General features: G+C 40.6%; 1 protein-coding gene across 1 annotated transcript; it reads right to left on the bottom strand.

Annotated features, from left to right (window-relative positions):
- Positions 1 to 1,082: 1,082 nt before the first annotated feature.
- Positions 1,083 to 17,789, bottom strand: SLC48A1 (solute carrier family 48 member 1). The gene is made up of 3 exons (XM_039352588.1): positions 17,487 to 17,789; positions 4,985 to 5,152; positions 1,083 to 3,676 (listed from the first exon to the last, which is right to left on the bottom strand). The coding sequence occupies exons 1-3, from the start codon at positions 17,623 to 17,625 to the stop codon at positions 3,540 to 3,542; spliced, it is 444 nt and encodes a 147-aa protein (XP_039208522.1). The 5' UTR covers positions 17,626 to 17,789; the 3' UTR covers positions 1,083 to 3,539.
- Positions 17,790 to 26,223: the final 8,434 nt, after the last annotated feature.

Genomic DNA, 26,223 nt, shown 5'->3' on the forward strand with positions numbered 1-26,223 from the left:
TTGTGATAGCCTTTAAAAAACAAAAGCAAGTGTCCCTTTGTAATGAGATATATAAATTAAATAAAAGAAAAATTTGCTCCTTTTAAAAATGATGTCCAAAGGATATTGGAAGAAGGAATCTTTGCATACACTGCAGGAATGGTTTTTTAAAGTGTCCAATTTGGCGGAAATGGCAAAGATTTCGGCTTTTTTAAAGCAACAAACGCAAGAGAAATTTCTTGCTGTTTGGCATAAATGGATAAAATTTATAGTTTAAAATGGATATTAAAAATATTATATAGCTTTTTCTTAATTTTTATTCTTATACATATATATATATTTTAAAATATAATTTTTCTAATTGTTTTTTAATTAAGCCTATATTCTGCTCTGGGAAGCTCGGGGGGGGGAAGGGGGGGTGCTTGGGGGAGGTTGGGGAAGGGAGGGTTTGTTGTGTAATGTTTAGTTTTTTCTTTGTATATGTTTTTCGTCTTTGTATTGTTTTGTTTTTTTCTTTTTTTGTAAAACTTATAAAACTTTTAATAAAAAAAAAAATGATGTCCAAAGGTTCCCACATCAGCATTTTCCAATGATGGCATACATTTGTACAGGTAGTCCTTGATTTACAGCCATTTGTTTAGTGACCATTCAAGTTCCAACAGTGCTGATAAAAGAGGCAATTGGTCCCTTCACAAGTCTTGCAGCACCCGCAAGATTTTATGAACAAAATTTGAGCATTTGGCATATATTTATGATGGTTGCAGCATTCCAGGGTCATTTGATCATCATCTGTGATCTTCCCAGCCAGTTTCTGACAAGTAAAGTCAATGGGGAAAGTCGGGTTGTCTTAATGGCTGCGTGATTTGCTTATCAACTGTAGCAGAACAGGTTATAAAATTGGGTGTGACTCACTTAACAATTTTCTTACCAACAGAAATTCTAGCCCCAATTGTGATTGTAGGTTGAGGACTTCCTATACCAGTATATTCAACCTCTCCTCGTCATATCTGGATATTTTCAGCATCTGCTTTGTACTTAAGAGATTCACCTACATGGTCCCTGCTCTTGACTTTCCTCTGCAAATAGAAAGAGACTTTTAAAAGTTTTTTTTAGATTTATTTTATTAATAAGAAAAATGGCATGCGAACATACTTCACCTGGGTGAACCATTTTCCTGTCACATACCTATTGCACATGGAGAAAGCAAAACACAAAACCTAATCTGCTGTTTGAATTTCAGCAGACATGAAACAGCGAGATTAAAAAAAAAAGTGGATGAAGGTATGCATCACCATTGGGTCTTCTGCAACGTTATTACATAAAAGCACAGCATGGATACAAAGGCCCACCTTCTCCACTGCCTGGCATCAGGCTGGCTACCTTTTTTTTTTCTTCACCACAACCTCCTTAGTAAGTGATATTTTACTCTATTAGTATCTTCATTCTATGGGGGACATTTTGGGTCAACTAGATCTGTTCTAATAGTCTTAAATTGCCTGTGAAGATTTGGTGTCCCTGCATGTATCAATCCCTTTTGTGCCGTTGGAAGTGTTTTTCAAAAGAACTGATCCCTGAAGTGCAGATCACCAAACCTGATGAAAGTACCATGTGGCATATTCGACAAATAGGATGGCATCTGAAGTATGAGGAGTTTGTCGAAATAAACTCGAAGCATTTCTACATCTGCCTTCTAGCCCATAAATCCAAAGGGAACTATGAGCCACTTGGTTCGCACCCCAGTGTTTCCTGACATATTAGGATCAATTGGGTTGGCCACAGCTGCCTGATTAGAGATCATTCTACACAAAAGTCTATGCCGGTGTTTCTCAACCTTGGGAGCTTCAAGATCTGTGAACTTCAACTCCCAGAATTCCCCAATCAACATGAGTTGAAGTCCTCACATCTTCAAGCTGCCAAGATTGAGAAATACTGGTCTTCTGTAAAGATACAGAAGTTTAAAAGACAGGTCATCCTCTATAATTCTGCGTTCAAATTAAGGTTACTCCAAATCTCAATAATCTATCCTTTGGATGGAGGACAAGTGTTGGCCCCAAGGAAATGCTAAGGGCTCTTAGAGTAGGACAGAAAGACAGAGGAGGATTGCATACCCCATTGTCAGGTCAGCATAAGGAAAATGGGGAGAAATAGGTGAAGGAGGAACAGTGCAACACATCCCCCATTCAAACACATCCACTGTATAACAACTGAAACATTTTAAGTGAGATTATAATGGCAAGAATATGTCCAGGTGAGAAATTCCCAATTCACCATTTATTCTCATATGTGGTACCCATCCCACTTCTTCAACTCTATCTCATACAAGTTTGATCTAATTCAGCTAAGTGTTCTGCTAAAACAAAATGCATTTTTTTTCTTTTTGTAAATTAGTTTATGCCGGGAATGTTGCAAAAAGTGAATCCACTGAAGGAATGACCACCCCAAATTCATTGGCCAACAGTCCATGCGTAACTCATTCACCACTGAATTCCTATTCAACCAGAAGAAAAAGCAGAGAATAAGATAATTGTGGCAATTATCGATTTTTGTCCCAGTCTGCAAGAAACAGACAACTATCAGCTTTAGACACAAACACAAAAAAGCAAAGTGTTGTGTAGATAATGGCCTGGCGTTATGGAACTCGGGGCCCTTCAGATATTTCTGAAGCCCAGGCTGTGATATTTATCACCACTGGCTGAGGCTATTGGCAGCTGTAATTAACAACATCTGGAATTCTCCAGGTCCCTCCCTATGTTGACCAGATAGCTATGAGGGAAGGGAAAACGTTTGGATAGGAATGTTGTTTTCCTTCTTAACCCACGTGGTCACTCTTCAAAACTGCAGATGCCTTTGTAACAGTATTTAGCTTTGCCTAACTCAAATTAAAGAAACATCCATTTTAACTATTTAAGACTGGTAAGAAGGAAAAAAAGGTGCAGAGTACAGTTTTGTTCACAACATACATTTCTTGTCCCTAAACTGTGATGACCAACACCAGCAGCACAATTGTAAGCCTCCTCACCAAAGCACCAGGAAAGGGAGGAAAGCTTGCTTTTAAAAAAAGTTGTTTTAAAATGGATTCACACCTTGAGCTATAAAAATACATCTGTATGAAAGGCGTACAAATCAATCCTTGCTTTATAAGACTGGACCATAGACTTTGCCCCTGCTCCTGTCCCAAAAGGGAAAGTTGGCTTCTCGTTAAAGAGAAAAAAAAAAAAACTATGAAAAATGCCATAGGCCATAGGCATTAGAGACTTGGGACAAAAACTCAGGTCCTGCTGGACATCTTGAATCATCCATTCAAACAACAAAGTCTTTGTGAATGACGAGCACACACGGACAAATAGAACTAGTCAAAAGGGCGAATGACTGGACAAAAGCAATTAGGAAGCGTTCCTAATGGGACCAGCAAACAAAATGCAGAAGCAGGCCAGGTACCTGCCGTCTGTTTCTTTCAGCCGCCTTCTGGCCAACCCCTTGCCTCCAACTGTCAATCAGATGAACAATAGCCTTCCTTGACCCTCCAGGGTCTTTCTTTGATGGAATGGACATTCAGGATCTCAGAAGTCACTCAGAATGCTGATGTCAGCAAACTCCTTCTTGTACCGATGAGAGTATAAGCCAAGGAGAAAAGCCCACTTGAGGGAAAGGATGCTCCAGATGCAGGATAGATAGTAGCTCTGTGGATCTGTAAAGGCTGGGAAGATCAAGCAAATTCAGCATTTTATTAAGAGGAAGAAGTAGTATACAGCTCCAGTGTTGATTACTTTGTTAACCAGGTTCATTACTTCCAATATCCACCCAGAATGCTCAATCTTCCACTGTTGTTGAACAACAGTTAAAGTGACTGAGGATTATGAGAACTATCACTCAACAAATATCACTCAACAACATCTAGAATCCCAGAGAGTCTTTACTTGTCCTAGACGCTGTCATTAAATTATAACTCCAGCAATCTCAGGCAAGATGCCCAACAGTCAGAGACAAGGAATTGAGCAACACCTGGAAACTGCTGTTCCTATGGCAAGTTTATGTCTTTGCCAGTTGCTAGCTTGATGCTTCAAGAATAATTCCTAGAATTTTTACCTAGCCTGCTGTGAAGAAACACATGGGAAAGCCCCCAGATTAGAGAAGGATGGCTTAGAGTGATCAAATAAACTTACAATGTTGTTTTTGGCAAATCTTGAAGAGTTTATAAGACAATAAGGAGAGTGGTGGCTCATGTGGCTAGGATGCAAGACTGCTGCCATGTGATGGAGTGAGCTCTCATCACTCACTTCAGCTCCTGTCGACCCAGCAATTTGAAAGCAAATGACCGTGAGTAGATAAATAGGTACCATTTTGGTGGGCAACTTAACAGGGACATGAAAGGACATCCTCTGGGCAACAGTGATGTCACCAGCTAATCCGAGAGCGAACGATACGACAGTATAAGGAAAGCCAATTTCCAAGCCATGTTGAATATCTACCGGTCAAAGCCCACCCCTGGATTTCCCTTTTGAGGGAGTCATATTCAAGTATTATGTAGAACCAAGCAGAATTAAGGCAGCACCGGTGCATCCAACCTTGAACTTGAGAAAGTGGGTCTACAAGCACACAATGGCTTGAGCAAACAATTCAAAGGTTGTAGGATTATATATTCCAGCTCATATATACATCTTTGCACCTTCACCTATTTTTAGCAAAGGATCCTCCCATGCTGAGGTGCAGGTTTCTAACTCAGGAGTGGGGAGTCAGATGCTGCTGGGTTACCATTCTGATAATTTTTGAAAACTGATCATATCAACTGGGATTAGTGGAGTCCAATATTGTCCAGAGGATCCCACTCTTTGCAGAGAATGTGGTGAAATTGTCTGATGGATTCTGTAAATGAGGAGAAGGGGGGAAGAGGAGTAGATTTCATGGCTGTCACAAAATTGGCTCGCCCTCTTTCTTTCTTTTTTTTTTCCGGCTGCACAGATCTGCTAGTGTTAGACTTCAAAAGAGAACCAAATTATAGACTTACATTGTTTCTTTATGATGGCCAGGGCCAGGAATGTGCACAATCCCACCACGGAGAGTATGCCAAAGAAAATGCCAACACACATGAAGAACCTCAGACCTTTCAACCAGGTTCTCCAATAGTCCTGCATATACATCACATGTGTGATTAGGGCCCAGAGTGCCAAGACACCTGAATGAAACAAAAAAGAAGGAGAATCAATAAAAAGTGAGCATGTAAACTCCAAAGTTGATCAGCAGTTTTAACCAGCAAGTTTCTGCAATTTCCTTTAGGTCAGGGTGACTTTTGACCCTTAAGAGGCACCCCAAAAAAGGGATCAGAGAAACGCTGTGTTTGATTTCAGTTCCACACACGGGTTATAGCCTTAGAATCTTCAAAATTGCCTACCTTATAGAAAACCTGCCCACCTAAAATGTGTTAGGAGAAAGTGAAAGTCCCTGCCCCACAAAGGGCAGTGGAAGAATTCCTGGAGCTTCCCTCTTGTGGGATCAGTTCCCATCAAATCAAGAAAAGTGTTCTCCTTACTAAGGTTTAGAACAGACATGTCAAACACAAGGCCCGGGGGCCGGATGCGGCCCGCAAAGTGATTTCATGTGGCCCACGAAGCCATCCTGGAAACAGTGAGGGAACCGCCCCCGTTGCCTTGACCCTGGCCCAGGCTGGCCGGGAGCCAATATACCATTTTATGGTGGCCATCTATGCTGAAATGCATTCAGTCTTAGCTCCACAAGGCCGTCTGAAAACAGCGAGGAACCAGCCCCTGCCAAGTCGCCCCCGCCCCCTGGGTGCATGCTGGGGAGGTGTCACTCTTTGTGAGGAATGAAGAAATGCACCATCGCACTGGCCACTTCCAGACAATGGTGCATTTCTTCATTCCTCACGAAGGGTGACACCTCCCCAGCTGCGTTTCTTGCCTGTTTTTCTTCCTCATCTCAAATATTTTCCCACCACTCTGTACTTAGGAAAGAAGGAAGGAAAGGAGAGGGAGGGTCTGAGGGAAGTCCTACCTTAGTCCTGCCCTGCTGCCCTTTCACCATCCCCTTGCCCCCTCCTCCTGGCCTATCCTGGGAGTCTCCCATCCTATTGCTAAGGAAACTTTGGATACAAAGCAGGATCTCATCCTATGGAGAGGGAATGGGCCTCCCTCTGACTTTGCCCTTGTACCTATCATGAGCAACTGGCTAAGGAGAGCAATCACAGCAGCAGCAGCTTTGAGGAGGTAAGTGCAGCTGGGCACCCCCTTGGATAAGTGGGACTGGACTTGGTGCCATGGGTGCTGGAGGGCCAGGCTGGGCATTTGACCTCTGTTGCCCAGGGTGCTCAAGGGCCAGGCTGGGCATTTGACCTCTGCTGCCCAGGGCTCCGGGAAGCCCGCATCACCATCCAGCCCCCACTGCATGGCCTGAGAGGAACAGTGAGGCTCCTCCAGTGGACCATGCTTTGGCACTTGCCCTGGTCCCACCCCCTTCTGCCAGAGACCCTCATATCTGTCCTGTCCAGGCCCCCACAGGCACCCTTGACGCAAACGATGGAGAGCTGGCCTTGCCCACCCGGTAGATCACACTCATTCCATCCACACCCACCCAGCAGGCCACACGCACCCTGGACCCGGCCCCGAGGGCAACTGCAATGCTGATGCGGCCATCAAAGAAATTGAGTTTGACACCCCTGGTTTAGAAAGCCTCAACATAACAGAGATGGAAGAGACCTTGGAGGTCTTCTAGTCCAACCCCCTGCTCAAGCAAGAAACTCTATACCATTTCAGACAAATGGCTGTCCAATCTCTTAAAAATCTCCAGTGTTGGAGCATTCACAACTTCTGGAGGCAGGTTGTTACACTGGTTAATTGTTCTAACTGTCAGGAGGTTTCTCCTTAGTTCTAGGTTGCTTCTCTCTTTGGTTAGTTTCCATCCGTTACTTCTTGTCTTGCCTTAAGGTGCTTTGGAGAATAGCTTGTCTCCCTCTTCTTTGTGGCAGCCCCTGAGATACTGGAACACTGCTATCATGTCCCCCCTCATCCTTCTCTTCGTTAAATTAGACATATCCAATTCCAGCAACCGTTCCTTATATGCTTTAGCCTCCAGTCCCCAAATCATCTTTGTTGCTCTTCTCTGTACTCTAGAGTCTCAACATCTTTTTTACACTGTGGTGACTAAAACTGGATGCAGTATTCCAAGTGTGGCCTTACCAAGGCATTGTAAAGTGGTATTAATACTTCACATGATCTTGATTCTATCCCTATTGCAGCCTAGGACTTTGTTGGCTTTTTTGGTAGCTGCAGCATATTGCTGACTCATTTAAGTGACTGTCCACTAGAATTCCAAGCTCCCTCTCACAGGTACTCCTATTGAGCCAGGTACTACCTATTCTATACCTGTGCATTTGTTTTTTCTTGCCTAAATGTAGAACCTTATTTTTTTCACCATTCGATTTCATTTTGTTAGATAGGGCCCAGGGTTGAGATTCTTCTGTATCTTGAGCATGTCTTCTGGAGTGTTGGCTATTCCTGCCAGCTTGGTGTCCTCTGCAAATTTGATGAGTGCCCCTTCTATCCATTCATCTAAATTATTGTGAAGATATTGAAGTCTATTTGGAAACCTTTAAGCGAGTAAGTGTTTATATACATATATCTATCTATCGTGAGCATATGTAAACATTTCACTCCAGATCTGCAGATGAGCAGAGGGAGAACCTGCAATAATTGACAGGCTGCACCCTGGAAGTTCTGCAACACAACCCACAGTTCTATTATTAGCAACTGTTAGCAAATGCATTAGGGGCCATCTTCTTTTAATTTTTAGTGTGTATTTAAAACACACAATCAGGAGAAAAAGAACTGGGGGGAAAAAACCCATGAAGAAAAACAGAAAAAAAAGGTTGGCAAGTCATATAAAACTGAACAAAAAAGAAAAAATAATATTAGATTAGTACAGGTAGTCTTCAACTTACAACAGTTCATTTAGTTCGAAGTTACATCACTGAAAAAAGTGACCTATGACCGTTTTTCATATTTATGACCATTGCAGCATCCCATGTTCATATGATCAAAATCTGGATGCTTGGCAACTGGTTCATATTTATGACAGTTGCAGCATCCCAGGGTCACGTGATCTCCTTTTGCCACCTTCTGACAAGCAAAGTCAATGGTGAAGCTGGATTCACCCTAGCAACCATGTTACTAAGTTAACTGCAGTGATTCATTTAACAACTTTGGCAAGAAAGGTCATAAAATGGCGCAAAAATCACTGAACAACTGCCTCACCTAGTAACAGAAATTTTGGGCTAAACTGTGGTCATAAATTGAGGACTACCTGTACAATGTATTAAAGTACCGCATCTCATTTGAAGATTTCAAAATCTTTAAATCAAATTAGTGTTCAGTAATTAATGAAAGTGGCCAGGAAACAGTATATGAAACATAAGCTAGAGTGAACAGTTAACATAATTGCTACAAAAAAATATCCTAAAGATATCTCCCCCCCCCCTGGACTTGGCCTATAATTCAACCCCTGAATTATAGAAAAAATATGGAGGGGTTTTAAATTTAACTACTATTTTAAGTGGGAAATGTTGTCTTGGGTACCAATAGGAGCGTCCTCCTTAAAAAAAAACAACAGTTTATTGTTAATGCAGCTTGCAGGGATTTTTTTTATTAGTATGGGAGAAAAAGTATGTTCTCTCCATGGTCCTGCTCTGATGGAGGGGAATCCCAGTGAACTCCCATAATATGCATAGCCCTCAGAAATCCCCTTTCTTCTCAGCTTTATTGTCTCTTTATTTTTCCTTACTGAAAGCTCTTCAGATATAGCTGGCAATTTTGAAAATCATAAGCCCCACAATGCCTGAAGAGAACAGGCTGGGAGAAGAAGGCCCACCAGCAAAACTGGAACAGAAGGACTCACAGGTTGACTGCAAGAATGAGACTAACGGTTACAGCTAATTCTAGAAAGCAGGGGAGCTACTCTAGAAAACTCTTAAGATGAATATGCACTAAAAAACCAACATATAATGTAATGGGCTTCTTTAGGAGGAGCCAGTAAACCACAAAGTGTTCTTCAAAGCTCAGCCAAGGAGGAAACTTCCTCTTTTTTAGAAGTTGACATAAAAACAAACAAGCTTCTGGTTGACATAAGCAATTAAATATGCCTAGTCACATTTTCACTCCTTCCCTGTTTTTCGGAGCAAGAAGGCGTCAGACTCCGTTTTTTCCCCTCACATGTTCAAAAACTGAGTCAGTTTTAAAGGAAGCTTGTGATGAGGGACTCCTGAGACATTGCACTGAAAAAAAACACCCGTGTGACTCAGCAAAATACTTCTTTGGAAAGGAATGAGTTGGCAAAAATGTTCAACAAATCCACAACTTCTCAAAACCTTAGTAACAATGTCTACATTTGCTTCTTCAGCCCCTGCGTTCAAAAGTACTCTCTGGTCAAGTAAACAAAAGACCATGATTTTTTTTTAAAAAAAATGGTAGACCATGCAATCTACAATATATCTATCTCCAGATATATTTTATAGTATATTTATCTACAAAGTTTTCATTCCAATAGCAAAAATGAATGATACTAAAATATTGGATTGCAAAACAGTCATTCACACACACACACACCTACACACACACAGAGTATATATAGTAAAATGGTTTAAAATTTATATTAAAAGATAAAGCATTACTGGGAAAATACTTTATTGAATTACTAATTAGTATTAAAAGTTTGATAATCTATTAGCACATAGCTCCTTTGGGCTGCTTAGTTAGAAAAGAAAAGAAAAAAGGGAAGGAAAGGGAAAAAAAGAAAGATCTCTAGAGGCACATCAAGTTGCAATCAGGCTAATTTTTAGTATGAAGAGCTATCAATTAAATATGTATGCATCCTCTAGGAATAGTTAGATGCAAGCAGTTAATTAAAAGCTATAAAGAGTTTGGCTAATAACACATTTTATTCATACACTTATAATTTGTTATTTATCAGTTCTAGAAATGAAAAGAAACTAAAAGGCAGGTAGACCTCAACTTACAACCAATCACTTGGTGATTGAAGTTATAAGGATACTGGAAAAATTGACTTATGACCATTTTTCGCACTTACGAGTTCTGTAGGATCCCATGATCAAAATTTGGACACTTGGCAACTGGTTTATATTTCTGACAGTTGCAGTGTCCCAGGGTCAGTGATCACCTGACCAGCAAAATCAATGGGGAAGCCAGATTATTTAACAGCTGTGCTACTGTATTCACTTACATCCATGGCAAAAAAAAAAAAAAGGCTGTAAAATAGGGCAAAACTCATTTGACAACTGTCTTGCTTAGCAATGGAAATTTGGGATTCAGTTGTGGTCGTAAGTTGAGAACTACTTGTAAAACAGCAAAGATTTTGACTTGCAGCAAAAGTGGTATCTCACGGGGTTAGCTATTCATAAAGATTATCTCATTTGTTTCAACCAGGTGCTCATCAAAACTAAGTAATATGAATACAGATAGTTCTCAGCTTAATCCACATTTGGACCAGAATTTTTGTTGCTAATCAAGGCAGTCCATAAGTGAATTGCAACCAATTTTTACAACCTTTTTGTCACGATTGTTAAGCGAATCCCTGCAGTTGTCTGGCTTCCACCCATGACTTTGCTTGTCAGAAACTGGCTGGGAAAGTCACAAATGGCGATCACATGATCCTGGGACACTGCAGCCATTGTAAATACATTCTGGTTACCAAGGCTCCAAATTTCCATCATGTACCTATCAGGATTCTGCGATGCACAAATGCAAGGACCCGTTGTTAAGTCAGGCTCTTCAGTGCCGTTGCAACACAGAGTGCTCACGAAACAAAAGTAGTAAGTTGAGGACTATCTGTAGATCTCCATTTTCAACACTTCTAAGAAAAAAAGGAAGGCAGCACAGTTATTAACTACACAAGATAAAGTATGAGAGACTGCTTACGTATAGAGCCTGGTTACTGGAGAGATTGTCTGTCACCCATGATACCTGCTCGGAAGATTTGATCCTGCAAGACTGGCGCACTCCTCTTAGGATACCAGAAGCATTTCTTTTCTGTATCAAAACCTGCCCTCTGGAAAGGGATTCCCCCCCCCCCAGTGTTACCCCTTCCAGGAAGACCAGAGTAGGAAACCAAAGATACGAATACTAACTTTGTAGGAGGTCAAAGTAGCATTCCCCCAATTTTTCCCTACAACACTAAAATGTACACTGGGCTGAGACAGAGTGGCCCAAAGTCATAAAATGAATCTCAATGACTGAGAGAGGATTGAAACCTGAGTTCCCCGACTGCTGGTCCAATACCTTAAGCAGAATTCCACACTACAACATCCCAAATTTCTAGACAAATGACATATCTGGAAAGTATGTGGCTGGCGAGTGCCAAATGCCACCCCTGTAAAGGACCCTTGACACAGACAGAGGACAATTATGATCTGGGCCTGGGATTCCTTCTGTCTGAGTGGCAGTAGATCCATGGCTCTGAAGGATCACCTTCCCTAAGCATAAAAGCTCTTGTAAGAAGACCACATATTCAAGCATGACCTCTTTGGTACAGATCCAGCACAAGCAAATTCTTGGCTTGTTCAGCCAGGCTGCTTCAGAAAAACAATTGGGTTGATCTGTTTCCCCTCCCCTTCCCAAGGGTGTGGGAGAAGTGACATCAGCAATTGTCCAGCAGAAGATTTAAGGGAGGTACCATTTGCAGCTTGTTGTTGTCTTCCCCAGCCCTGAATGCAGTCATTCTTTTGGCCCAATACAACCCTCTTGCTAAAGTCCTAGGCTGCATTCCAGATGTGAGGCAACATCTGACTGATGAAAATCACTCAAGGTGATTTGTTCAAAAGAGCAGCATACCCAGGAAACAACATGCACTCAATTCCACAGCTTCTAAAAAATTCATTTAGTGGAATCCCAGAAAAATAATAATATTTTTCTCAAAAATAAGAAAAACTGGACTCTTGTTTGGAGCAAATATCTTGACCCTCATTCTGAACTCACTCTCTCTCTCTCTCTCTCTCTCTCTCTCTCTCTCTCTCTCTCTCTCTCTCTCTCTCTCTCTCTCTGTGTGTGTGTGTGTGTGTGTGTTCTTGACAGATATCATCTGGATTAAATATATGCAATGGGATAGAAAAAATTAGACATGCCACACATAAACAAAAAAAATAATTACAGCTCAGTGGAAGAAAATATATTTTGCATATAGAAATAATACAATTTTGTTTAAAGAGTCTTGGACACTTAAGATGGCAAAGATTTTTGCTAAATGTTTGCAAAGATCTTGGTTTCAGGTAATGTGTTATTGGATCCTAAAGACTAATAGCCTCAAAAAATAAAGAAATAATCAATTATTCTCGGTCTCCCCAAGTTTAGCTAGGATAAAACTTCTAAAGAATTCCCTATAGCAACTCAGGATACATGCAGATGTAACTATTATCAAATTGGAAAACCCAACACAAATCATCCTTTTATGGATCCAATCCTGAATCTCTCTTGCCTCAGCATAAAGCCTCAACAAATCACCTTTTGGGAATCTTTGTGTTCCACCTGTCTTGGAAGCATAGTTTTAGTAAACCAGACATATTTAATTCAATTAACTCACTAGGAATCTCCCTGAGCTTGCACTTTCATACAGACAAAATATTAGCAATGTCCTTAAAGGATGTAATACACCTGTCATTCTTTCTTCTCCATTATTTCTTCAAGCTTTTCTCAGGCTTGAAAAACTTAAAAAAAAAAAAAAAAGAAATGTGGTCATGCGGGAACTTCTCTGCAATCTTTTTTTTTTTTTTAGTAAAGGTTCTTTTGAAATAATGCTTGTTTCAGGACTCATGCTTTCCTGAGGAGATAGCTGAGGCAGGACCTTACAATGTTACAACATTATTGAGTAAACAGCGCTATTACCAAATATTTACATGATGCCTCCAGAATGAAAACAGTCCTCCCCTAGTGATCATTTGAAGCTATGATACATCTCTCTAGAGCTATTTACACCCTAATTCTGGAGTTAAACTGGCCACATACATACCCCAATCACACTATCGCATTTTGGATGCTTGGCAACTGGCTTGCATTTACAGCTGTTTGCAACACACCACAGTCACGTAACTATTTTTTCAGCATTTTTTGCTGGATACAAATTAAATAAATAAAATATGAGAAAAGTCAGATCAGTAGTCTGATTCAACATAAAGCAGTGCCATATGTATTTACATTGCAAGTGTGTTGCTTCAAAACACCTAAGCCAGGGGTCCCCAATCCCCAGTCCGGGGACCGGCACAGGTCCACAGCATGCCAGACCATGCAAACAAGAGGGATGCAGGCAGCATGTGAAACCATGCCCTATATTCGGTCCATGGCAAAACCTCTCTCCATGGAACCGGTCTCTGGTGCCCAAAAGGTTGGGGGCTGCTGGCCCAAGCCATGATGGGGGGGGGAGATGTATTAGTCTATGGTTGCAAAAAGAAAAAAGAAAAAAAGAAACTGGTCGTCTCTATTCAGACTAACATTTTATAAAAAGGGGTTATGCTTTTGTGAAATCCTACATCAGTGTAGCCACCCTATGTTCCGATGAAGTAAGCAATACCTCATGAAAACCTAATAAAATTTGTTAGTTGGAAAAGGGTCTACCGGTTTTCTTCTGATCTGGGGGAGTTAATGCTATCAGTGCAATTTGCTTAAAGAGGTCTGTCAATTGACTCTGTACCAACAGGGCTAGGGACAAGGGCCGAGAAGCATTCTACACTTTTGGTAAATGCCTAGCTTTCTTCTTCTATGGAACCCAGTCGTTCTCATTTGACAGATTAAAGCCAAAAAACCTGACCTACAGATAAGGTCATCAAGTAGCTCAGATCTTCCATTAATCTCAGGTGATGTTATGTTGGAACCTATGGTCCAAGGTTAAATTCTTAATTATTAGTTCTGGTCTGAATCAATTCTCCATCAGCTTTGGCATTAGTGCCACCAAAACCATGTCTAAGAATTCCTCAAGAATGACTTTGGGCATCTTAGTCATTGGGCTAACAGTTGCCTAGACAATTCTTTTCTTTTTTTCCTCCCTCATTCCTTTGGATCAGTCTTAACTCCTGCCTACACAAGTCCCTGCAGTTATCTTCGCAAGATTTTCAGAAGTAGTTTGCCCTTGCCTGTTTCCTAGGGTTGAGAGAGGGTTAACTGGTCCAAGGTCATCCAGTTGGCTTTGTGGTGAAGGTGACACTAGAATATTTGGTTTCTGCCATTACAATTCTTTGCAGACAATTCCTATTCAAGTACAAAAGAAAGTAAACAAATGTCCACAGTGCGTGGTCCTGCCCTGATGCAAATTGCCACTTGTTGATGAATGTAATGCTGACAGAAGAAATACAGATACATTTGCATCCTAACACAAGCAGACTTAAAATGAATAAGCTTGGAAGAGCTTGCTTATTATTTATGGGTGGAAAATATATGCAACTCACAAATCAGGAGGCCCACTGCTTTGGTTTTGTTATGGCTTAGAGCTCAACAGGTCTGTTGTCTTAAATTTACTATACTCCCACCGGAAGCTTTGAAATGACAGCAATGGAGAAAGCACTTTGGCAAAGCACTTATTAGACAGCTGTGGTCGGCATCCACAACAGTTTATTGCTTGGAAGCCAGTTGTGCAATAGGGAGAACCAGTTCAATTTCAACATCAAGATCAGCGTTTCCCATCTTTCTGGTGGCAGTGCAATCCAAACTACCTGGAGTGCATCAGATGAAGGCTGCAATGCCCAGCGTCCTTAAAGTTGATAGGACTGAGTCAAAGATCACTTTGCATGGCACCTCAAGTTTCCTAAATCTAATTTTCTTTGTGGCTGTAATGTTGCACACAAAGGCAGTTTGCTAAGAATGTCAATTGCCTTTTCCCTACACTATGACAGTTATTGTTGAAAAGCCTACTGCATTTGACCACAATTAGGAGGAATCCAAAAAGCACATGAAGGTCCTTTCCGTGGTATAGACATTCCAGTTATGACACAGCCTCCTTAGAGAGGTTCATGAGGACAACAGCACTGGTTTTGGGGCACCAGGCAAAAATTCTTTCATTCACCAATCCCTTGAAGGAAGTTGTCAACCTGACACTCATTTAGAAGCTGTATGTTTTAACTGTGTGGTTTTGTCTTAGCTATTCGTTTGGTTTCTACCATACACTTATCTTCTGATTATACACAGAGAAGGCCTGCTGTATATAAAGCAAGTACCATAAATAAATGCACTGCAAGAAGTAATGGAAATAAAGTCCTTAGCAGTCCAGGCTACTAGTAACTAATTATTAATGCAGAGTCACATTTAAATTGGTAAATCAATCTTCTTCACAGGAGTCTGGCTCCTAGGTGCTGTGCTACACTGATGGCATATTAAAATGCTGACTCCAGGGTTACTAGTGGGCTTCCACTGGAACCTCAGACATCCCTTTTAGGGCCTACCAGGCCCCCTGCCTCACCTTTTACCTCTTTTTTGGCTGTCCAGGAAAAGCAAAGCAGGATGAGACCTGGTTAGTTGGTGAATGAGAGAGAATCAAGAAAGATCAAGGTTCAGACATGGGTGGGAAGTCCCCCAGAATGCATCCCAGAAGTCAATGACAAACTACTTATACAGAATTACACAGATGGGTCTCTGGAATCATCAGAAGTTGAACTCAGCTCAGGGGAGACTTTAAGAGAAATTGAAAACTTACAAAGCTGATTTCTTGATTCACCTTTATTTCTAGGTATACCTCTGGACTTCTAAAGCTTTCTTAGAAAATAAAAATGAAGCAAGTGAGCTTTTGTTTGCTGTCAAAAGGTGCCAACCAGCCTAAAAGATTGGAGAACATTGGTGTCATGAACTGCAAGGAGGTATCCCCAGTTACATCTACCCGGCCTATCAGGATCCACATATTATGGGTCCCATCTTTAAAAATGTGTACCAGGAAGAAAGCTGTGGTACCCACCCTATGGAACATCATCCCTCCAAAACTTAACTTGGCCCTGGCCCTCCTGTTTTTGAGAAGGCCCTGAAGATATGGCTATGCCACCATATCTAGGAGTCTGAGTATGGTGAGGAGCTCTTACAATGGCTGTGTTGAGCTGATGCAGGATAAATTCTGCTGTGATTATGATACTCTGTTTTTTAACTGATTATGGGTTGTTTCTATGTTTGCACATTGCTTTTTACCTTGTTTTTATTGGATTGTTTTTACCTGTTATGAACCGCCCAGAGTCACTTAGATGAGGTGGGTGGCCATACAAAGTGAATGAATAAATAAATAGTTAGGATCAGAGATTAAAGTTTTAAGGTCCGTTCAAATTCTCAGTCACCATACGATTTGCCAGTGACCTTGAGCCCATTGCTATTTCTCTGGCCACCCTACGTCACAGGACTGTTGTAAACATCTGATGAACTAAGAAGATCAGGTGATATCTGGAACTCCCTGAAAAGGCAGGATACTAATGTAACAAATGAGAACACCAGATGAAAACGGCTTGGCATGATGGCTCTAAGTAGTGTATCATTAATCACTGACTACACAAATAAAATTATGAGAAGAAAATTGTGGATACAGTACAAATCACAGCCACCAAAGCAAACTGCATGAAAAGCTGAAAGCAAAACAACTGACTTTTCAGACACATTTATTTTTAAAGGGCTATATTTTCATTTTGGAGTAGGCCTAAACCAACAAGCAGAAAAAAATAAAATAATTGTTAACACAGATGGTAAATCGAAGCTACTATCTCTCATACAGAAAACTCAGCCTCAGCAGCTGACAGAATGACTTTGGGCCCCTCATTCTTTCTCAGCCCAACCTATCTCACAATGTTGTTGTGGAGGAAACTAGACAAGGGGGCATCATATTACATCCTGATTGAAAGATGGGATATACATATATTAAATAACAACAAAATAACGTGAGTTGACTCGAGAATCACTTTTTGTTTTCTTTCTTTTTCTTCCCACTATGCCTTTGACTCAGTTTTTGATTTCTGATGACTGCCCTGGACAAGTCCCTGGTTATTTACTAAGCGTTATGGACTAGAAACCTTGATTGTATGATTTGACCGTTCAATCATTAGGTGCCATCACTTCTGCGTCTTCCTTTGCAGGGCTGCCTTGGGCACCTGACGATATACAGAAAGCGAGATGCAGAGCAATCCACTAGGGGGCAAGGGAAATGAGAAAAATAAAAATGAAGCCTACAAGCCTATTCTCCTTTAAAGCCTTACCGAACTCAATACAACTTACTTTAGAGTCAAACAACCCCGCCGCCCTTCTAAACAGCCCTTTCCCCCCCAAACAAATGCAAGGGGATTGTTCTTCCCAGCGTGTATACAGGCGACACAGGCGGGTTGGCAAGGCTGAAACGATACGGGGTACGGGGGAGCACGGCTATACTTCCCTCCCGAGTTTGGAGGGAGCCAGCGACAGACCCAAAAACGGGGGGAAAGGGGAGCGCGGGAGGCCAGTCAACCAGACCGCACGCGCGTTTCTCGCTGCAGATCAGAGGCTCACCCGAGAGTCCGCCGGCTGAGGCGGTGTAAGGCTGCCGCAGTCTCGGCGCCAAGTTCCAGGCGAGGAAGGCCGACAGCCCCGAGATCATCCCAACCACCGAATATGCCAGGCGAATTGCGATCTTCCTCGTCACCGCCATTGCGGAGATGAACCAGCCAGCTAGCCAGCCGGCCGCCCCGATAGGAGAGATAAAAAGGCAGTGATCCACACCCGGCAGCCTCCGAGCCTCGTCCTGTCTAGGTGCGACGGCTTCGCAGCGACTCCTTGCGAGCAGGGGGACTCAGCACTCTCAGACCGGCTTGAATTTGCACCCTTTTTACGCAGAGAACACGGCCCATGTTATAAATATGCATAAGATTGGGCAACTATTTATTTCGCACTTGAATCCCACCCGTTTTCGAGGGAGCGGTTGAAATTTCCCCTCCTCCCCTTGCTTCGTTTTCACAACAACCCTGTGTTGTATGTAGGGTACTTTAAGAAGCAAACAATGTTTCAGATTACCCGTTGCGTTGAACATGCGTGGGGTTTTTTGTTTGTTTGGTTGGTTTCATTAACTACGATGCAATGCTTTGAGCTGTAATTTAATTGCTTAAGGTCAGTGTGTTTTTCAATCTTGGCAACTTTAAGACCTGGCGGGGGAATTCTGAGAGTTGAGGTCTACACATCTTAAAAGTCGTCAAGGTTGAGACACACTGGCTTAAGGTGATATCATACACGCAACCTTATACACAATTTCTCCCATTAATGTCTATATAGTGCTCCAGCATATCTAGATGAATGAATGATCTACAAATGATAAAATTTAAGTCATGCCTTACGGTAAGTTATTCTTTAGTCTCTAGAATAACTCATGGACTGGAATAAATTCTGAGTGTTGCTTTTAATAGCAAATCTAAAAAAAAATCCTTGCAAAACATATTAGGTAATATTCTATTTTGGAAAGACTATCTACAAGTAAAGATAATACTGTACACTGTATAATCTTAATATTAAAACGTGATGTATTATCAATTACTAAGTACTCTTATGTGATACTTTACTAAAAAATAAGAGAAAAAAACATGAATGAGACCTTTAACAAAGCTTCTCACTGTCTCCTTACCAACTAATAGAAGTTCTAATCTGCAAGTCATCTAGAATCTCCAAACCTGTTTACCTTTTGAATTGAATATTTTGTGGTATCGAAAAGTTCTATGTTCCTAGTTTCCTGCACTTCTGCAAATATCTGTGTTCTTTTCCTTCTCAATGGCCCTGTTTGGCTCTGTTTCTTTTGGAATACCACATTTGGCTACTATAGGATGAGCTCTGAAATTCTTATGAGGAAGTCCGACTTGAGACAAAAAGAAACACCTTTACAAAATTTATTAAGCTGGCATGAAACATGCTAGCTCCAATAAAGTGCATTGCTCACAAGCATAGACTCAGATTGCCCTCCTTGCTGCATTGTTCTTGATCTCCAGTAGCAAAATGCCTTTGGCCAACTCTACCAGAATTCCTTGTGTATTAGCACTGTGTTGGTGGTGCCAATGAATTATGTCTAACACATTTGGTCTACTTGCTAATCCACTAATGCCCGGGTGAATTAGTGACTGCTAATTTGCTTTATGTGCCTCCAGAAATGCCCAATATACAAAAGAAAGAGTTGACAGAATTTTATTTTTAATTTTATTAACAACACTTCCCCATCCACTAAAAGATATGTTAGAAGAAGATCCTGAAATGATTCTTTTCCTGTTACCGACAGCAAGAAGATGATTAATTTTAAGAGCAGAACCATCTCTGTTTTCATTGCATCTGAGATTTAGCTTCCATCACTAAATTAATTATATATTAAGAAAGAAAGAAAGAAAGAAAGAAAGAAAGAAAGAAAGAAAGACAATGTGGTATAATGGCAAGACCCAGTTTCTAGTCCCCTTTTAAGCACAGAAGCTGGCTGAATGACTTTGGGCCAGTCACTTTTTCTCAGCCCTAATCTGGAAGTCCAAAAACATCTATTTACCAACCTATACAGGACCAGAAAGTAGATTGCATTCTATAAACTTCAGTTAAGAGACCCTCATCCCGCAATAGATTTATTCAGGCTGATGACAATGATGTTGACGATATTAAGAGAAAGACACTTGAACTATTTATTAGGAAGGAAATTGGTTTTCTTCTGGAACAAAAAGTAAGATAACCTTTATTGTCATTTTTTTTACTGTGGGCACAACGGCACACATCAAAAATACAATTTAGTTGCCTACTCTCAAAGTGAAACACATTCATGACGCACACCTAAACATACTATGAACAACATGTGTATAGACCCACATCCCTACATATATGTAGCAAATAAATATTAAATACTGTCCATCTTGAATATATAATGGAAGGAGGAAGCTTGAGAGTTCACAAGGTTAATGCTGTGGAATGAAACTAGGCTGAATCTGGATGTTCTGCTACAGATACCACGAAGCCTCCTCCCAGAAGGTAACAAGGAAAACAGGTTGTGAAGAGGATGTGTAGTGTCCCAGATAATCTTACGGATCCTGCTCAAGCAACGCTTCTGTGCTATGTCCTGGATGGGAGGGAGGGAACTTCCAATGATCTTTTTGGCCATTCTCACCACTCTCTGCACCGCGTTCCTGTCTGAAGCAGTGATGCTTCTAAACTAGACTGTGATGCTATGTGACAGGATGCTCTTGATTGTCCTCCTGTAGAAAGTGGTCAGACTAGGGGAAGGAAGATGTGCTTTTCTCATGCGACGCATAAAATGCAGGTGCTGCTGTGCCCGCTTCACCAGTTTCTCACTGTTGAGCAACCAAGTCAGCCTACTCGTTAGCTGCACACCCAAGAATTTGACACTGGTAACCATCTCCACAGGTGAATCATTAATGCACAGAGAAGTGTGGCTGTGCCTTTTCTGAAATCAACAACGATCTCTTTGGTTTCTTCATTCTATTGTGAATGATGATGTAATATTTAAAATACATTTAAATACATGCTTACAAATGTGTTGCTTTCATTCAGTCTGAATTAGGCTCTAACTCAAATTACATTCTGACTAATATGCACTCTATATGCATGACCTAGTTTTGGCTGTCTGAGATGCTGATGCTGAGAATCACCTGCCTTGGACTGGTTACTCTGAAGGTGGTCCATAGACAATAGGATACATGGCAGCATTAACTGCATAATTTGAATGTGTTAATGTACTCACTACACTCACGAGCACACATGTGCACAAATCTTTGCACAGCTTAACAATGCACATATACACAATGAAAACTTACAAATAGCTAGGACATGAATTCTCCTATAGGTTACACAAACCGTAGAGTATTTTCGATTGCTTGGTCTTGGACAGAAGATGTAGCTATCAGACAAAAACCTAAAAAGATTTGAAATGGGAGATGGCTAAGGAATCTGATGTGCATGTAATGAAAGAAAAGCTGAATATAATGTGCTACAGATGTAACGCACACATGGAACAAAGTAATTTTGAAACTTCAGTATATGGTAAGAGTTAGTTATGCAATATGTAATTTAGACAGAGTCTAATACACCCACATTAAGTCCATGAATGTAACATGCATTGCTGCGAAGTGACAACATTTTATGGAGTTCTTAACAGTATCTACAAGATTGCATCTATTGTTCTCACATACAGACATACTTTTATCATTATCACCAGATGGGAGGCTTCCATCCTGAATTCTTAGCATAACAGTTATTATTTTCCACAACTATTTTATTTCTGAATTTTCTGAAATGCCAATTTCTCTTTTCTTGAATGTTTCCTTCAATATTTGTTTGGAAAACTTCTACCTTTCTAGGCTTTGAGTAATGGTCAGGATTTGTAAACAGCTAGCTCCTCCATTGTCAAGTTAAAAAGAACTGCTTTCAAATAAATTTACAGGAAAGTTTTGTGCCTCTTGCCACACTTGTGTGGCATCCGGTTACCCGTGTATGCTGTAAGTATAACAGTTGGGGATACAAGTATCCTACTAGTAGAGTTGATGCAATAGAACCTTCTAGCTGCTGAGGAAAGAATTAGCTTTTGGGCTTTTGTAAAGTGCAATGTAGATATTTTCAGCTTTGAGCCAAGAAAGTATAGAAAGAAATATTGTATGCTAGTTCAAAGACAGGTAGAACTGCCTGGTCAGGTCAAGGATTGATAAACTGATAATTCAATGGAGAGATGAAAATGGATTTTCAAGGGTTCAGAATTTGGAGTCCACAGAGAAGTGGGATGAAAATCTCTTTCCCACCATCCAACTGAGTTAGATTAATTGTCTTATAATCCCCAGCCAAGAGACCAACACATTCAGAAGACTACAGATTGAAGAACATTGGGTTGGAAGAAGAAACAGCCTGAAGAACAAGAAATAAGTCTAAAGTAAGGATGGATGTAGGGAATGAAAGATGAAGGACAAGGATAGAGGAAACAGGAAACAGGAAGCCAAGGCAAGATTTGACATATAAATCATACTATATTTTATGTGTTTTCAAGATCACCAATAACATGTGATGTACAAAAAATAATTAGTCCCTTTGAGAATATTATAGTAAAGTTTCTCTGGCATGATGGGAGACTGATAGATCAACCCATGTGAATTGGCATACTCCTCTATTTGTTTTTTGGTACCTAGAGAACTGATTGAGAAGTTACTGGCCAATAGTGCCCTTTATCTCTGAACTTCAGCTATCCCAGTTGGGACTGATGGGCATTGGACTCAACCTGTAAAAAAAAATCAACTTACCTTGTGTAAGTAGGTGCCTTCATTTTGTTTCCTCTCCTCCCCCCCCCTTTTCTCACTTTTGGAAATGGCTTTTTAATTCTTCAGGATTTGGTCTTCTCCCTGAAAACTCTAGAATATTTATTTATTTATTGAGCAAATTCATTTGGCCAACCATCTTCATTTGGTCCCAAACATGCATATTATAGTTGCTGTGACTTTTTTGCCCAGTAGACTTTTTAGTACCATTCAAGGTGCTGATGGCAGAGAACCAGGTTACTTGTCTCTCTAGGTGTTTCTGCCTGTGGCCACACAGAGTGGGTATATTTCAGGTCTCTTCTTGGGGCAATGCCATCTAATGGCACCTAGAAGATATGTCATCTCTATTGCTGTATTGGTTCTTGGGAATTAGCTCCTCCCAAAGATGGATGACCCTGACTCTATTGGCCTTCTGTATAGCTGTAAAGGTTTGGCATTTCTCCCATGCACTGGACTGAGGTGGCAGATACCATAAACTAGCATAGCTGTTAGTTTAACAAGTCACGAAGACTTGTCTGATGACATCATAAGATCCAACTCTGTAACTATTCCTTGCATATATTAGAAGCCTGAACATTCTAGTGTGTATGGAGATAGGGTGGGGTTGGGTGGGGGTTTGTGATCCTTGCTATGAGAATAGTAACTTGCACGCTTGTCCTGCTTTTTGTCTTTTAAATACTGTATGTCTTTATGATCTGTAAATGACAACTTCCAAATTCTGTTCATTGTACTGATCCAACTGGTTAATGGTTTATCTGTTTGCTCATTCACTTTACTTCCTTTATTTAATGGAGATTCATTCAGCAAAGCTTTACATTCTTATTTCGTCTTTATCTAATCTTAGGTCTGAAGAGGCCTTGCCCATTCCCCCATCCCCTCTCAGAGCCTGTGGTTTGGCACAAATCCACCAGAAAGTGAAAAATGGGTCCCTAAGTAAAAGGTCATCAAATACTAACCAGTCTCATGTGAAAGCTGAGCTTGAAGCTATAATAGTAGTCTACTTGGAGATATATTAAATTTTTAAAGTGTGAATGCCCTGATTTTCCCATTGAGGGAAGGGTCAGCCTATGTGGTTTCCAGAAGCATTTTATATAGACATTTATGGAATAAAAATAAATAAATGTTATATAAACATAAAAGAGGCTTTTGCAATGCATTCAAGCAATTCTGTTGGGCTAAGAAAGGCACTTCTTTTCCTTTTATTCTCATGGATAACCTATTATTTTTCTTCATCTCCCTCCTCCTCCTTCTCAATTGGGGCCTTAAGATAGGCAGCCTTATAATTCTATCATACAAGCAGATGAGATTTTATTGAGATCCCTGACTATTTGCTGCCATATTTGGGTGGGAGCTCAGCAGGAAATGACAAGTTGTAGATCAGAGTGGGAAATCAAACATAATGAAAGAAGCCAATGACAAATTGCTTCTATGCTTTTACACAGGATTTTTGTTTAACTCAGGGGAGTCTTTACTTACACAATGGGTAACCCCTTAGCACTGTCCTTTTGTGAGCAGCTTCATCTCCATTGTTCCTCCCCCATATCTACTTTATCCCCCATATGTCCAACAGAGAATTGTACTCATAATTCTTCTTCCCATCTGTTCAAGATGCATAAGTTTGGATTCCTGTATTCAGAAAAGATTAGATTCAGTCAACTAAATGAGGTTCTTAAACTTGGCATATTGGCTGGGGGATTCCGGAGCTGGTACACACATCTCAAATTTGTCATGGTTGTAAAATACTGGTCTAAATACAGGTAGTCCTTGACTTACAACAGTTCATTTAGTGACTGTTCAAAGTTACAACAGAAGTGAAAAAAGAGACTTGTCCATTTTTCACACAGCAGCATCCCCATGGTCACATGATCAAAATACAGATGCTTGGCAACTGGCATGTCTTTATGATGGTTGCAGTATTCTGGTGTCATGTGATCCCCCTTTGGTGAACTTCTGACAAGCAAAGTCAATGGAGAAGAAAGATTCACACTTAACGACCATGTTACTAACTTAAGAAGTGCGGTGATTCACTTAACAAATGTAGCAAGAAAGGTCGTAAAACGGGGCAAAACTCACTTAACAAATGTTTCATTTAGCAACAAATTTGGGGTTCAATTGTAGTTGCACTTTGAGGATTACCTATAATCCCTTCAACATTAAGATGCTGCATCTAATTATTCCCTCTGGTATAATAATTCAGCCCTGAATTCTATCACCGGCCATGTAGGTACATTGCAAACCTGCCTTAAGCAAATTTTGAAACAGCTTCTCTTTTGTTGCTAATTAGCTTTATGAAATCCCAGTTAGTTGTGTCTTTTCAATCATCTGTTTAATCATCTGTTCACTCTCATTGACTGAGCGATCTCTATAGATGCCATATGGTAAATAAATAAAGCATCAGGATACTCTTTTCGTGTCATACAACAGGTGAAAGGACTTAAATCTGATTTTAAAAATGCCAAGATCTGAGAATCCTGAATCTTTTCCAGAAGTATGATTTTAAAACACCTTGAAAAAAAAACCCCTCAGGTTTTATTGCTGAATTGGGGGGGGGGGGAGGAGAGGTGAATAACATGAAATTGGGGCTGGCCAAATTCACAGCACTTTCCCAGGTGTTTCTGCAATCAACACCCTACATTATGAAAATGCTTGAGGCAGCACGAATATTTAATTAAAAAATGTTGATATACACTTCCCCCACAGGGATCCACAATATTCAGAGAGTGGATTCCCCCCACAAATGCTAATAGCTGCTGCTTCCTTCCTTCCAGATTAGGAATGTTTGCTTAATTTTTCCTGGTTTATTAAGATTCTTGGCTTATTAAATCCCTTCAGTGAGTCAGAGAGTCTATCCTCTCTGTTTTGCATTTGGTTTTGTCTTAGCATGTTGCAGAAATCTAACTGCTGTAGCTTGTAAGCCATAGCTTCTGATGCAGAATCTTCTGAAAACCATGATTATGATTTGTTCAGTAAGGTATGACTAAAGAAACCCTGGCTTAATGCAATATCTGAGCAGGTAAAGGCTTCCCAGTCTTGTTATAGATTCCTCAGTAAATCTGCAAGGAATAAAGATAATGCTGTAATTCTGTTGAGTTTATGCTGAGCTCCTACAATTAGTTTTGACTTGAAGGACAGCAATTACCAAACTTTCTTCTACTAGTGAAGGAAGTGCTGCCAATCATCATAATTGGTCAGCTCACATGTTACATTTGTGCATACATGTGTAAGCAATCACATTGTGCAGGAAGTCTGAATCAGCCATTTCACCCCAAGATTTGAAGAAGAGGAACTCAAAGTGATTTGTTAGGTTTTTATTTTTCACTTTGTTCAGGGCTCTTTGTCTGAAATAGTATAGGGCAGGCTCATGCTGGCTCAGGAATTGTGGGAGTTGAAGTCCATGAGTCATAAAAGAGCCAAGGTTGCCTTCCCCTGGTATAGGGTCTCCTGCTAGAGCAGTGGGTTAGACTAGATGACCTCCAAGGTCCCTTCCAACTCTGATGACATTCTACGTACTCAACCATGCTTACATAAACAATTAATGTTCATAAATATTAGAGATTGTCAAAAATATTTCAATGTTAATAATTTTCCCCCCTCCATGATATAAATACACTGGTGGTCATGTGTTCAAGCCAGCAATGAAGCTGTTATATATTCAAGACTGCACTGTTGAGTAAAAAAAACAAATTAATAAACAGTAGTTCAATGTATCGGCTAAAATGAGGTGTAGTTCCAGGGACATCTGTAGGGGGAAGGTTAAAGGGGGACAGAACTCAAAATGCATCATCTCCCTTCCAAAGGGGGGGGGGAGAAGGAGAAGGAGAAGGAGAAGAAGAAAAGGCACCCAAAGAAATTCCAATGGGGAGAGTCACATTTTAAATATCAGATTACAGGTAGTCCTGGACTTACGACAATTCGCTTAGTGACCATTCAAAGTCACAACGGCACTGAAAAAAGTGACTTCTGATCATTTTTCACAGTTA

The sequence above is a fragment of the Crotalus tigris genome, unplaced genomic scaffold (assembly GCF_016545835.1).
Source record: "Crotalus tigris isolate CLP2741 ecotype Arizona unplaced genomic scaffold, ASM1654583v1 scf7180000018445.1570621, whole genome shotgun sequence".
Classification (NCBI taxonomy): domain Eukaryota; kingdom Metazoa; phylum Chordata; class Lepidosauria; order Squamata; family Viperidae; genus Crotalus; species Crotalus tigris.